Source organism: Halyomorpha halys, unplaced genomic scaffold (genome assembly GCF_000696795.3).
Source record: "Halyomorpha halys isolate HHAL.00 unplaced genomic scaffold, Hhal_1.1 Scaffold644.1, whole genome shotgun sequence".
Classification (NCBI taxonomy): domain Eukaryota; kingdom Metazoa; phylum Arthropoda; class Insecta; order Hemiptera; family Pentatomidae; genus Halyomorpha; species Halyomorpha halys.
Genome location: NW_027104642.1, coordinates 677,418 through 691,865, shown reverse-complemented (window position 1 = coordinate 691,865; position 14,448 = coordinate 677,418). Strand labels below are relative to the sequence as shown.

Sequence of the window (14,448 nt, the reverse complement as noted above, 5' to 3'; positions counted from 1 at the left end):
GTTAATAATAATTTCGACAGTGGCAAACCCATTTCAAATACTCTCTTTGCAAACGTCAACTATTGCCGCTGAAGACGTTAATCATGCCACCACAGGTTTCACGCTCTACCATAGCTATGAATACATAACCTTCTCTTATGTTCACTTGTACTTTTTCAATAGTACAATAGAACTCACTTCTCCCAGTACAAGTATTAGGCTTGTACTTTGTAACTTGTACACTTGTATTTATTTACTAATGCTATTAGTTCCATTATGAAACAGAGCCCTGATGGTCCTAACCCTGAGGAAGTAGCTAATTTGTTTGATAAAGAAACAAATTACATCGCAACAATTAACCCAGATGATCTGTTCTACTCTGAAAAGTTTTGACAACTTATACTTAAACAAAGAGTTGTTTTCTGGCCCCTAACACTTCTAGAACCATTACTAAGGTGTGCAAAGTTAGTGCATACATCACATTTACTCCTACTATTACTATGTAGTACTACAGCCCAGGGTGGGCCTTGCTTTTCCTGACAACATTGTACCAGTCCTCCCTGGACAGCACTTGTTCTCCAATTTGTCCAAGTCCTTCTTAACATCCTGGATTCAATGTCTCTTGAGGTTGTCCTCTTCTTCTGGTACCATAAAAAGTTCCATGCAGAATCTTTTTTTTTGCAGTCTACCATACTCCAATGTTGTTACGTGGCACAGCCATTCGGTTCTTCTGGATCGTATAAAACAAACTACGTCACACGGTCCGTTAAGCTCATATAACTTGTGGTTCTTCCGGATTCTCCATTCACTTCCATCACTCCACCGTAGGTCTGTACATTTTCCGGGGAATGTTTCTTGAAAAATTTTAAAGAGTTTATTGCAGGGATACAGAGGGTCTATGTTTATGCTATATATGTCACTGTTGGTCTTACTAATGTTTTATACAATCTCACTTTTGTCATTCACTTCAGTGATGACCGGAAATGCTTTAAATTTGCTAAATATACCTGGTTGCTTACCATAATTTGTTATTGTATTTCCACCAATGTAATTTTTGCAGTTGAGTTCCATGCCGATATGTGAAGGATTTAACATTTTCGAAGGAGAATCCTATGTTTAGATCTTCTCTAACTCTTGAGTTGCTGCTCTAACTTACATGCATAAACTATATTATATTTTCATTTGCTTTTAATCCAACCACTTCACTTTCAGCTTTTAGTAATTTAAGCATGTCCATAAGGGATTGCTTATTCCTTGCAACTAAGCAGATGTCCTTTGCTCCTTATGTAGACACAAATCTATGTAGATGTATGCAATATATCTCCCTTAATATTAAGCTTATTTATTACACTATGCAATGAAAGATAAGTAGTTTAGCAGATAACACATCTCCTTTTGAGATTTAGTTAATTAAGGAAAAAAATGGGTTTTAACCGATTTGAAGCTATATATTTATTCATAAATTTATCTATATAGTTAAGCAGAAACTGAAGAAAACATTGTAGATATTACTAATAAAAAATGCTTTGGATCATATTCGAATTCTGAACCATTAAGAAATAAATCATATAAAAGTGGTTGGATACTTTTTTTACTTAAAATTTAGAAGGTGGGATTCTGTTAAAAATAAATTAAAATATATAATTTTTAATATAATGTATTTTAATTTGAATAACTTTTTTGAGTAACATTTCTTTCATGATCTAATTGTTATTCCTATTTCAGAGATGCATCAAGTGGACTTACAGTGTGTCAAATAAGTCTATTGGATTGTCTTCAAGCAGTTTTCAAGGCATATCATTTGGGATTTTTTAATTTTGAAGATTTTAACGTTGAAGAGTATGAACATTATGAGGTTATTTATCTTCAATCATTTTATTGTATTGCATGCTTTAAATGGTGATTAAATTTAGTTTAATGTTCTATTGTTCACATAGAGATAGATGCCAATTGGTAATTCTTTTTCATTCTTTCAAAACTTTTGTTTTTATGATTATTTCCATCTCGGCCCTAGTACTTTTATCGTTTATATTACCCACTTTAGTGGATAAACTTAACCTATTTTAAGTGCCCTTCATCCATCTGCCATTCTTTTTCTCTATTTTTTTAAAGCAATAACTAATGAAATGCTCACACAACTTGTTTTCTTTTCTTCCCACATTTTGAATGTCATCAACACTGATTGTATGTAATAAATTAAATTGTGTATACTGTTAATAAGTCCTTTTTCTTTTTTTTTTAACATCAAATGAACGTAAGGATTTTTAGTTTATTAAACTTCCATTTTTATGAAATTTTGATCTTTTTACAAATTATTTTTTTTTGTAAATAGTGTGTGTAGTAATTAATTGAATTAATGTATAATAATTTATTGTATTCTTCAAAATAGTTGTAATGATGTGTATAATTAATTGAATTAAAATATTTAGAGAGTGGAAAATGGTGACTTAAATTGGATCGTACCTCAGAAATTTCTTGCATTCTGTGGACCTCATGCTTCTACTAAAGTGGAAAATGGTATGATATGGTCATTTATTTTATTTTAAATTAATTTTTCAGATTTCAATAAATCTATTAAATTTAACTTATAATCTTATGTTCTTCTAGGTTATTTTGTTCATTCTCCTGAATTTTATTTCACATATTTCAAGAAAAATAATGTTTCTACGATAATACGCTTAAATCAAAAAATGTATGATGCCTCAAGATTTATTAATGCTGGATTTCAACACAAGGATTTATTTTTTGTGGATGGCAGTACACCCAGTGATAGCATATTAAAACAATTTTTAAGTTTTTGTGAGGCTGCATCAGGTGCTGTTGCTGTTCACTGCAAAGGTACATATCATTTTTAGCAGTATATTCTTTTTTTTTTTTTTTTTTTTTTTTTGTGGTAGTTAAAAATAAAAATGTTCACACTTTTATGCATTTTTGATACTCTATTTCATTGCATACTTATTTCCTATGTTTATGATTTCACCAATTTATTTCCATATGTTTGACTTATCTTTTCAGTTTTATTTGCTACAGGGACTTGGGTAGCTCAGTGGGTTAGGCACTGGAGCCTGTCCCTATTTCAAAGCTAGCTCTGGGATTTTGGGAAACACCCAGCCTCTATAAAGAGGATATCTCACCCTTCAATGAGCTGGAAGGAAAACGCCTGTATAACTATTGGTCATGATAAAGTACATTATTATTGAGTACTGAGGACTTGATCTCTTATAGGTTTTTGTGGTACAAAGTTTTTATAAGTATGTAGACAAAGTTCCAAAAAAAAAAAATTATTTTTACACTAAAAAAATATATTTTTTTTATCTACTACTATGCGTGAAAATGTGTTTATTTTTCTCTAGAACTATAAATGATGTAGACATGTGATTGTTTCTGTCTCATTCATCTTCTGTTAAGAAGTATTTTAAAAGTTTTTATTAAAAATAGTCAACAACAAACTTTTGACAGTATTTTTATAATTTATGGAAATAACATCTTTATTTTTTAATTTTAGATTTTTTTTTCTTTGGTTCTAGCTCCAAGTTCAATTTTAACTGATTTTTTTTTTCATTTTTAGATCCATTTACCAAATTTAATCAGAGTATGCTTTCATCAGGAAACTAATTTAAAAAAAAAATTATAAAAAATGGATTTATAAGACCAGATCATTTCTACAGCTGTGGCATAAATGTAAACTACAACAATTTAACTTTGAAATTCAACAATTAAAGATTTTATTGAAAATTATTTAGCTAAATACTGAGTTTAGTCAGGTTTCAGTTTATGTTGATTCAATGCAAAATTTCTTCATCTTGTGCTTGGCAAAGCTGAAAGATATTGATGGTTTATACCTGCTGCTTTGCGATCTAAACTTATTTATCCTCAATTTTTCTGTTCGGTACTTGATAAGGAGGTATTGCTTCATTTCCAATGGTTTTACAGGAAGATAATGTGAACATGAGCCAATTTCGACTGCTAAGTTGTTGTGTAATCTTTTAATAGGTTTAGTACCTACTTGCGGCAATGGGGGCTCAAAAATAAACTTGTCAAAACTGCCGGCTAGTATTAAATAAATTTAAAAAATATTACCAATAAAGATTGTTTTATTTAAAGAGTAAATTTGTAAATAAAGAAAATTCCAAATAGCTCCATAAAAAGATATATTTATTCATTATATTAAAAAAAAAATGTAAGAACTGCTAGAATAAAAATGAAATATAATATTTCTTTAAGGTACTATTTAAATGAAAATTTTACTGATAAAAAAAAAAAATTAAACATTAAATAACCAAAAAAAAGTTTATGTTATTGAGTCTTGAACTTACGATTTGTCTTCCGTTTCTTCTTTGCTGAACAGTTGTTATTTTATACTGTCACTATGTCCCACGGAGGGCTTAGTAACTAACAATCACCCTGATTATTATTATATCTGGGGACTTAGTCCCTAACACTTATTTAGAGTGAGACTGACTGTGGGGACTTGATCCCTAGAACCAAGTCTATGAGGACTTGGTCCCTGGCACTGACTAGGATTAAGCAATAATATAACTACTGTTTACGAATTCAATTCCTACTCTCGTACTATTTCATGATCGAGTAGATCAGCCGATTCAAATGTATATATTGTAATAATTTAAAAAAAAAATTATTTTAAAATAAAAATAATCTTTGCTCGTTTTATAACTTTATTTCAAATATAAAAGATACTTGGTTCTAATTTAAGAACTTTACTACTTAAATGAATAATATAATTTTATTATATAAAAAGAAAGACTCTTAATCTCAGGGCATGTAGTTACTAGGCAATCAGAATACTAACACTTTTACTATAAACTTAATTTATTTTAATATCTCTGTTACAATTTGATTTAAATTTAGTTATAAACAAACTAACCAAGCTCTACGATCTTCTTTTCGTTGATTCCTGGTGTCTTCTTTTTTCTTTTGTTCTGGCGTCCAAAATGGCTTCCTCTTCTTGCTGGACAGAAATTGATGAGCACCTCTTCATCCTCAAGACATCATTTCTCTTCGGCGCCCCAGACACTACTGACTCTTCAAAAACGAAACCTGCCTTGAGGTTACATGTAAACATCGATTGTCGCACAACAGTTAGGGATTTTTCCAAATGATTTACTCTCTGAATATTATTCATTTGCACTATTTCTTGATTTCTATTTTTCCTTTAATTTACTGTATTTTCAATTATGATGGGAAGAGTTAAAATAGTTTTTATGATATTTGAATCTGCTCACATGGCCTTGATTCAACGGACTTGACTGAAGAATATGTTCCGCCATCTTGGCTTTGTTTGGAATACAACGTATTTCTTTTAGACAAAGAAAACTGGTTAGCTTGCTTTATAATTTAAAATAACAAATCACAATATTAAAATTATACATAAAATAAAACATATCAAAACCCTTTATACATCAAAAATATACTATTTACTCAAAAAGAGCATATTACAATATAGATGAGCTGGACTCAATAAAAGTCAGTCTTTGAGTAACAATCGAGTTTTCATTTGTCTCTCCCTTTTCTCTCTTTGTTCTTCAAACGTTTAACTGTTGCCGAAATCTGGTAACTATGGATAATGGAGTAATTTTTGTTTTCAAGAAAATTGTTTATAGTTGTTTTCCTTTCTTCCATTTTTTTTTTAATACGCGGTCTTGAACCTGGAAGCTTTACATCAAAATGGAGTCGAGAACGCACCTCCCATGGAGGTGAATCCTCCACCCACGGGGATCACTCCACTACCGGAAGTTTCTAGCAGAAGCCCATGCAACAACACTGGTGTTTACATCGGGACCTATCCATGTCTTACTCCTGGTATCCCGAATGTAAGTTAAATTTCTATTTAAAATTAGTGTGGAAAAGGCGGATTGAAATGAGCAGGGGGAACTTCTGCATATTAATGAGCACATAGATTTTGAGATACCAAGTAAAATCCCTCAGGGGGAAAATGGGTTAGTAAGTTATTTAAATAGTTATTTTGATAATATGAAATAATAACAGAACTTGGGGTCTCAGATATTGAGATATTGGCTTATCTGGATGATGTCATCGCTGCTGCAGTAGTGTCTTGCAGCTTTCTTATTGAAACTTCTCTCGTCCAGGTAGGCTAGTAGGCAAAATGGTGGAAACCATGTATTTTGTCAGATGTTTGTGAATAACAGCCAGTGCCAGTTTCTAGCTTGCATGCTGCATTGATAATTTAGGGCAGCATTGCAGTTGCAGCGTCTTAGGGGTCTTCCGGTGCACACAGCAACGAAGGGCATCAGAAAATAAGACCCCCGACTCCGACTTTATATAAAATTAAAAAAGTAATGAGAAAATTGGATTATAAAAAAAAGAAAACTGATAACGAATGTTAGGTTGCCACAGATCAAATCCAATTAAGACACTAAGCCGTTACGTTGGAGAAAGCTGATCACATGGCCAGGCCGGTCAAAGAAAGGGGTATCAGTTATCTGAATAACAAAGGCCAGTACTTATTTGACAGCATGGGTATGTCTTGAGTACTATGGATACTGATGAAGTGCAATTCATACAACCCTTTTTACCTTGATAGAAGGTGTGTGTGCACATTGGAACGAACAGTTTCCCATTTATAGCGGTGTAGACGCCTACGTTTAGCAGGACCAGGCTCCTCCTGTTCTCAAAATGACTTGCCCTCCCTCGAAACGTCTACATCTTCCCATATGAGGAGCGATATGGTGGCAGATGAAGTACTATCTGAGTAAGTCCCCATAACAACTACCAATTACTGAGTACCGTTGCTGGAGGTATAGGTGACCATCCCTGAAGGCCTTGGTAGAAGCACCAGTAACTAGGCAGGGGTATAGATCAATGCCTACGAGCAAGTGGATGGGGCTGGGGAACCCGGAGGAAGGGTAGGCCAGAAGCTGGTGCGACAAACCACTGGCTACCTTCGAAGGAACCGGACCTTTGGCATCTGATTGGTTACCTTAACCCATTTTGTCAATTTAAAACGATTTTCTAAAACAAAAAATATATTGAAACATTTTTGAAAACGCAAACAATTAAATTATGAAGTGCGAATTTTTTATGATGTCAAGGCCGAGTAAATATTGTAAAGACAAAATGGGAAAAAATTAGTCCTAAAGTATGTACTTAATAAATAAATAGATAATATGGTTATGATTATAAATTTAATCATTTATAAACGTACAAATATAAAGAACAAATTATACAAGGAGAATTATTTATCATACAAATCGGTAAGGCCCAGAGAATATTTTAAGCATGCTGAATTTAATAGGTTAGTATTATATTACTTATGATTGATAAATGACAATAGAATATTGCGTGATTTGATGAATAAATGAAATCAGGAGAACTGAGCCGAATTGAAGCGAAATCTATGGAAAATCTTCTTGCTAGCAAAGGTGCAGAGGCATTAAAAGCAGAGTGAAGTGGAGCATCCTCAATCAGATTCCGGAGGACGAAGAGACCCCTTGGAGAGTTATCAAGGAAAGATTAAAGAAGGTGTTCGGAGGAGGATGGTGGGACCCACAGAAGGACATTCATGATGATCAGAGAGACAAAGAAATGAAAACAGTCTAGTGGGCAGTATGTCGCGGAACTCCTGACATGCTACAACAGAATCGCTGATAAACTCAGTGAGATGATAGAAACAATCCAGGTACAGAATCGGATGCAATTCCTATGTATGGTACTAAATCCTCAATTGGCAAAAGAGCTGGGGAAGAAGGAGAGATTTCCGAGAGCGCTCTTTTGTGGAATGTCCTCAAGATCTGGATATAAGTGCCAGAGAGGTGGAGGCCTGCTGAATGGTAGTAGAAGAGCCGAGGTGAACCGGGATAGAATGTCAATGGCCAAGAAACATGCCCAACCCTTGGAGAAGGAGAGATGGTAAAAGAGAGAGAACCAGTCACGAAGAAAATAAAAGGAACCAAGGGAAACCCAGAAATAATGGTCGGCAGGAGGACTATAAGTGTCACAGTTATGGAAAGATTAGGCATTTAGTGGTGCATTGCCCGTGTACGAGATGCTTCGAATGTAGTAATGAGGGCTAGGCAAAGCCCCTATATGCATAAAAGAAGAGATATTGGCCAAGGGGAGCCAATGGTGGTGAATGCCCAGCTAGTAAGAAAGAGAGCGAATCTTTTGGAGTATTAGAGACGGAAGGAGATACCCAGGAAACCAGAAATGGAAGCAAAGTAAGAGCGTGAAGAGGAGGGAACGTACAAAAAATTTGAGAATGTCTGCAGAGGGGCGGCCGCACATTGAAGAATTACAATGTATGAGAGAAGCATAGCGGCCTGTCTATAATACGAATAAAGGGGAGTGTAAACTGCCTGGTGGATCTTGGGAGCTCAAGTACGATTGTGTGGTGAGAAGCATTGGAGATGTTGGACGGTAGAGAGAGGACATCCTGGGTCAAGGTGTCTAACTGTCAATTGATTACCCTGGGTGGGCCCTGCAGCATTGAGGGGGAGGCGGTAATGGGCTTGAGTAAATGGAATGCTTAAGGGAAAAAAGTAACAGTCATGTAATGGAAAAGATGCCTCGGGACTATCTAGTAATTATAGAGTACGACGTATTGGATGAAGTGGGGACGCATATAAAGAACAAAATGGGGCAATGGAATATAGAAATCAGAGGAAAGAAATATAGTTGCCGGAGACTCCTGAGGGACGGGAGAGGGTGTGTAGGTGCGGTGATGCAGTGGAAGAGTTAGGAAGCCGGAATTCAACAATGTTTTTTAAAAAGGAAGACAGGCTGACACTGGGAAAATAGTTCATGAGATTCCACTGAAGCAAGATAGGGTGAATTATGTAAAGGAAAGGCAGTTTCCCCAAGCACTTTGACAGCAAATCAGAAAAGAGATAGAGAACCCAAGAAGGTAGAAGAAGATAATTATATACAGCACCTCGCCATATAATATTCCTTTGTGGGTGATACAAAAGAAAAGTACCGCATAGTCATCAACTACCACAGTAGACGAGAAGTACCCGATCCCGAGATTCAAGGACATTTTGTATAGATTGGGCAGAGTGAAAATTTTCAGCATACTTGACTTAATGGCAGGGTACTATCAAATTAAGATGCATCCCAGGGACCGCTTTCACTTTCGAACATAGTCATATTGTATTTACAAGGATGCCATTTGGTCTAAAAAAACGCACCCATAACTTTTCAGAGGCAGTACTGGACAAGGCAGTTACCCATGTATACATGGACGACTTACTAATGTTCAGCAAATCGGAAGAGGACCATCTAAGCAGTGCGTTCCAGCACATGAGGAAATTTGGCCTAAAGTTATCCAAAGAGAAGTCGGTGTTGGGACAGAACTGGATTCATTTTTTAGGGCACACTATCTCCAAAGATGGGGTGAGGTATTCCAGATATACAGAAGGTGTTGGCCCTGCATAGGATGGCTACACCCAAAGACGTGAAAGGAGTCTGGACAAACGCCACCAGATCATCTGGAAAACCAAGACGTCAGGATTAATGAAAATGGATAATGGAGAATACGGCAGCTGTAGTGTAGTATCACAACCTTCTGGTCCTCACTGGGTATCCAAGAAGACCAGAGTTGCAGAGCATTGAAAGGTGCATCTAAAGCAGGACAGACCCACCACTTGTATATTAACAATGTAGTTCTTTGGGACAAGGTTCAGCATCTGGCAGGTGGAAATAATTGTTATAAACCGGACATTTATATAGTGCACGATGATGGTGGAGACTCTTCAGGAACCAGAATGCCTAAAAGATGTGACGCTCGCCTATCACCAGGGCAATGTGAATCATAGGGGGCTTAATGAAACTCTGCAGGCTCTGTGCCGGCAATATTTTGGGTGGGTAATGAACCTGAGAGAGTTTAAAGGAACTAAGAAAACTATATACATACGTATATATATATATATATATTTTTTTTTTTTTTTCTTTCTTTTGTTGTATTTAATGTGTAGCTTTTTCTTTGTATGTATATAATATTTTGAGTTTACGAGGAATGTTCGTAAACTGGCAGAGGAAGTTACAGTCAGCTGTACAACTCATATCAGCTGATCAAGTAGATCAGCATTTTCATTTAAGCAACATTTAAATTGATTCTTTATTATTTAAGAATAATACCCTTTATAACTCTTTGTTCTTCTCATATCTGAACAATGTTTCGGGCTTTTGAGTCCATTATCCGGTTCTTAAAATTATCTTGTGGACATGCATCAACTTATTAAAAAATTGTTTGGATTCAAATCTGAATATGAGTCCACATTTTTCCTTTTTTTTTTTTTTTTTTTTTTGTTCTTTCTTTTTTTTACTCCACTCACCCCAAATGATGAAAAGTATCTGAACAATGTTTCGGGCTTTTGAGTCCATTATCCGGTTCTTAAAATTATCTTGTGGACATGCATCAACTTATTAAAAAATTGTTTGGATTCAAATCTGAATATGAGTCCACATTTTTCCTTTTTTTTTTTTTTTTTTTATTGGTCAGATGCTTTAAATCTTTAAACATCACCAATGATGAAAAGAATAAGGAAAATGTTGGTCTTATATTCAGATTTTAATACAAATTGTTTTTTTTAATAAGTTGACCCATGTCCACAAGATAATTTTTAGATCTGGATAATGAGCAAAAAAAAAAGCAAAATAAGTGTTCAGATGTGAGAAGAAAAAAAAATGGTGGTAGTGGTTGATGATTTCCAGGGAGTCGAGTATTATATTCTCTGTTATCCTAGCCACGTCCTGGACATCAACATCAACAAGCTCCTCCATGAAGCTCCTAGTTGTGCTGGGAATTATTCCATGGGCTCCGAACCAGAGGTCTCTCACATTGAAATCTTATTTTCCGATGCCCTCACGGAACTTCTCCATAAGGAAAGGGATGCATTTATCGTAGATTTTCTTCTTTTCCCTATCTACTTTATTTGCCTGGTCAAGGTCATTATTTTCATATCTCACGGTGGGATCCAGAATGATTGCCGACTTCCCCTTCTTCGGTAAAGCAACAATATCCGCATATCTTGTGGATCCATCCATATCGACACCATAGACCTCATCGAAGCAGGCAAAATCTCTTTCTTTTAGGAGCTTCATTAACTCGTACTTCACTCTATGATGCCGGCGTGTTACGAGGGGGGAGTTGTTGGGGCATTTCCCCAGCACATGTGCTGGTGTTTCAGGCTCTCTGTTGCATTTGGGACCGAGGAACCTAACTTCTCTATCCTGTCTGCTGACACCTGGGACTCCACGTAGGGGTGCATAATTTTTATTCAATTTCAGGGCATTGGACCATTCAGAGCCCGTAAGTATTTGTTTATTATATATAAACTTATTTGCTCTGGGGTCTCTTTAAAATGGTGTACTCTAATGCCCTGCCACCTGCAATTGGCCCATTCCTCGAAAGCATTTTCAGGTAGCGACTGTCATAGAGCTTTCACACTCCGATGCCCCTGATCAACGCCCAATCTATCGGCACATTTAGAAATCTGCTAAAAAATCGAAGGTGGACTGGAACAGAGCATCGGGTACATTTGACAGCCGCTGAGCAATGGACCAGCATTGTGGGGGAGCCTCCCAGGCAGTGGATCAACCCTATACCTCGGTACCTCCTCGGAGCATACATTGTCGTGAAGGTGTTCGCAGGGAGCCCTATAATGGCTTTAACACTTCTGCGAATCAATGTGTCGATGCCATCTAGGATTTCAGTTTGTAGCTTTATGAAGGGAGCAGTTTGGAGTGGGTATGTAAGACTCGGGAACTCATATTGGTTGACAATGTTGACCTGCTCGGGCTTAAGCAAGCACGAGGTGACGAGCTTGTCCAGATTCTTATTTAACTTTGTCACCGAATCTTCGTTGAACTGGAGCTCTCCCGAGAATGTGCTTCCTAAATATTTTATAGTGTACCCGCCTTTCATTGTTTGGATGCTATCTCTGTTCTCAAGGGAAAGCTTTGCCGCTTCCAGTTCTCCTTTATTTATGATGATGCCCACACTCTTTTGAGGATTCACTGCTAAAATTGATTTCTTTGAACGTCCTCTGTGCGCTGTCAATGACTTTCTGCAGCAACCCTGTCACATGCTGAAACCACCTGGTCATCTGCGAACCTTGTGAGGACCACACAACCTCAGTCACTATTGAGCTTATATCCATATTTACTTACAAAGTATTTACTCACACAGGTCGCGGTATAGATGGTCTATAGCCAGGCTGAATAGCGAAGACGACAAGGGGCCGCCTCGAGGTACCCAACGCTTTACTCTGATTTCAATAAAAAATTTGTTGAGGTTAATAACTCCCAGTTGAATGAAATTTATATTAAATTATCATAATATGATACAACGTTTCGGGACCACTGTCCCACTGATCCATGAATTCAACTTTGAAAACCCAAAAATAATAGATACAGCACAAAATACAAAAAGCAGAAGATTTCTAGATGCCATATATATAACAAAAAACATACAACTACACAGTAAACTACTGACACTAAACACTTAAATACACATTATGCTGACATTATAAATACACTCAAAATGTAAACATAAAAATCAGAAGAAATAAACGGGTTTAAGAAAAAAATCACTAATTTAATGTTAAATACAAAGCAGAATTTAAAAAAAAAAACAGGGAGGTAACCAAACAGCACACTGAACATGAGATAAGGTCCAAAGAGGTAGTAAGGAAATATAGAGTAATGGCTGTGCTAAGGAGAAGTGAAGATGCACAAATAAGTTATGGTAGAAAAGAGAGAACAGTGTAAAGTGTGACATGATTTCCTATATGAAATTATTAGGTTTAAAGTACATGAATATGGGACAGTGGTCCCGAAACGTTGTACCATATTATTATAATTTAATACAAATTTCATTCAACTGGAAGTTATTAACCTCAAACAAATTTTTATGAATTGACTCACCAGGCTTCCTAAAGAGAAAATCCAGATTAAAATTAATTAAATAAGTACATAATAAAATTGTAAGTCATTTATCATTCACTGCACTGTAAATTGTATTTTTATTTGTCCTATATTCCACTAGATGTTCCTTACGATTGAGGTTGTTTATATTCTGAGATTCTTTAAACTTCATAATTCATAATATTCCATATGCATATTCTTTCATTGATGAAATTTGTATGTATACATAAATAAAAATTGTTGTAAAATTAATAATTACATAAGTTTTAGGTAATAAAAATTTCATACTTATTTGATTTTTTTTTTTTTTAATTCTGTTTATATTTTATTGAAGCCAAACTTGAATAAAACTGTGCTTTCATAGTATCTGTGAAATCTACACCCAATTCCATTTAAGAGATTTAAATGTCCTATATCTGAAAGTGTTCTTCATCTTTTTACAAAATTCAACTTTTTTCTGTTTTTAAGTTCAGATTATTTAAAATCCTATTTTATCTACTAATCTTTTAAATTCATTTTTAATTATCTATACATGTGTTTGAAATAATTTTATCACATCAATTCTTGCCATGAAAATCATCCTAAATATTTGTTGAAAATTGAATGTTAGCATAATTTAGTTTGATTATTGTTATCATACTTCAAGTCTTTAGTTGTATTGATGCTGATGCCAGATTATATTTAAACTTAAAAGCGTTTCAGTTTTTTCATTGATTTTATCAAACAAAATTTATAATTGAAATAGGTAAATAGAATAGTATCATTTGAATTATTTAATAAATGGAATATGGTCTGGGTGTGGTAAAATTAAACTCAAATAGTAATATTTTGTACTATTTGAGTTTAATTTGACCGCACCCAGACCATATTCCATTTAGTAATACACACGGTCAATCAGCAATCTTCCTGAATTATTTAAATTTTTTCTTAGTAATTGTGTAGAGTGTAAGATATGATTATTAATTATATTATTTTAACATTTTTAGCTGGACTTGGTCGTACTGGCTCCCTTATTGGTTGCTATATCATGAAACATTATCAGTTCACTTTCCTTGAAGCAATTGCATGGATAAGGATTTGTAGACCGGGTTCAATAATTGGTCATCAGCAGAGATGGTTGAAAGAGTACGTAAATGTTGTTATTATTAAATAAATCTTTTATTAATGATTTACCTGAATCAGCTGTGTCGGTGGTTGCCAAATTTCAGAAGATAAATACCCGCTGTTGTGATGAAAAGTGTTAGGAAACATTTATAAGAGCCAGTTATATTTTAAATAAATCATTATACATTTGTTATTTAAATACATTCTAATCTCTAAAATTCTTAAAAATTTTATTTTATTTTTGCTGGGTCGTATTAGTTGTCTTTTAAGAGTATTATCGGTTTCCTAATTTTCTCCATAGTATCTAATTCTGTATTATATAGATAGATATTGATAGTGTATTATTTTTTTACCGATTCTGATAATAAGATGGATTCTAAGACAAATTCATATGGAGTACTTTTTTGTGATCCGATGCCTCTTGAAGGCCTAAATTGCCAAAAAGCAAATTCCAGAAGGTGT

At 34.8% G+C, this 14,448-nt stretch overlaps 1 protein-coding gene across 2 annotated transcripts in view; it reads left to right on the top strand.

Annotated features, from left to right (window-relative positions):
- LOC106684997 (dual specificity protein phosphatase CDC14C) overlaps positions 1-14,448 on the top strand; it is a gene marked incomplete at its 5' end in the record, with an annotated part of 56,294 nt that overhangs the window by 11,328 nt on the left and 30,518 nt on the right. For both annotated transcript variants that reach the window (XM_014427434.3, XM_014427433.3), the window contains 4 exon segments: positions 1,705-1,834; positions 2,409-2,496; positions 2,587-2,817; positions 13,869-14,007. In XM_014427434.3, coding sequence (XP_014282920.1) covers positions 1,705-1,834; positions 2,409-2,496; positions 2,587-2,817; positions 13,869-14,007 — 588 coding nt within the window.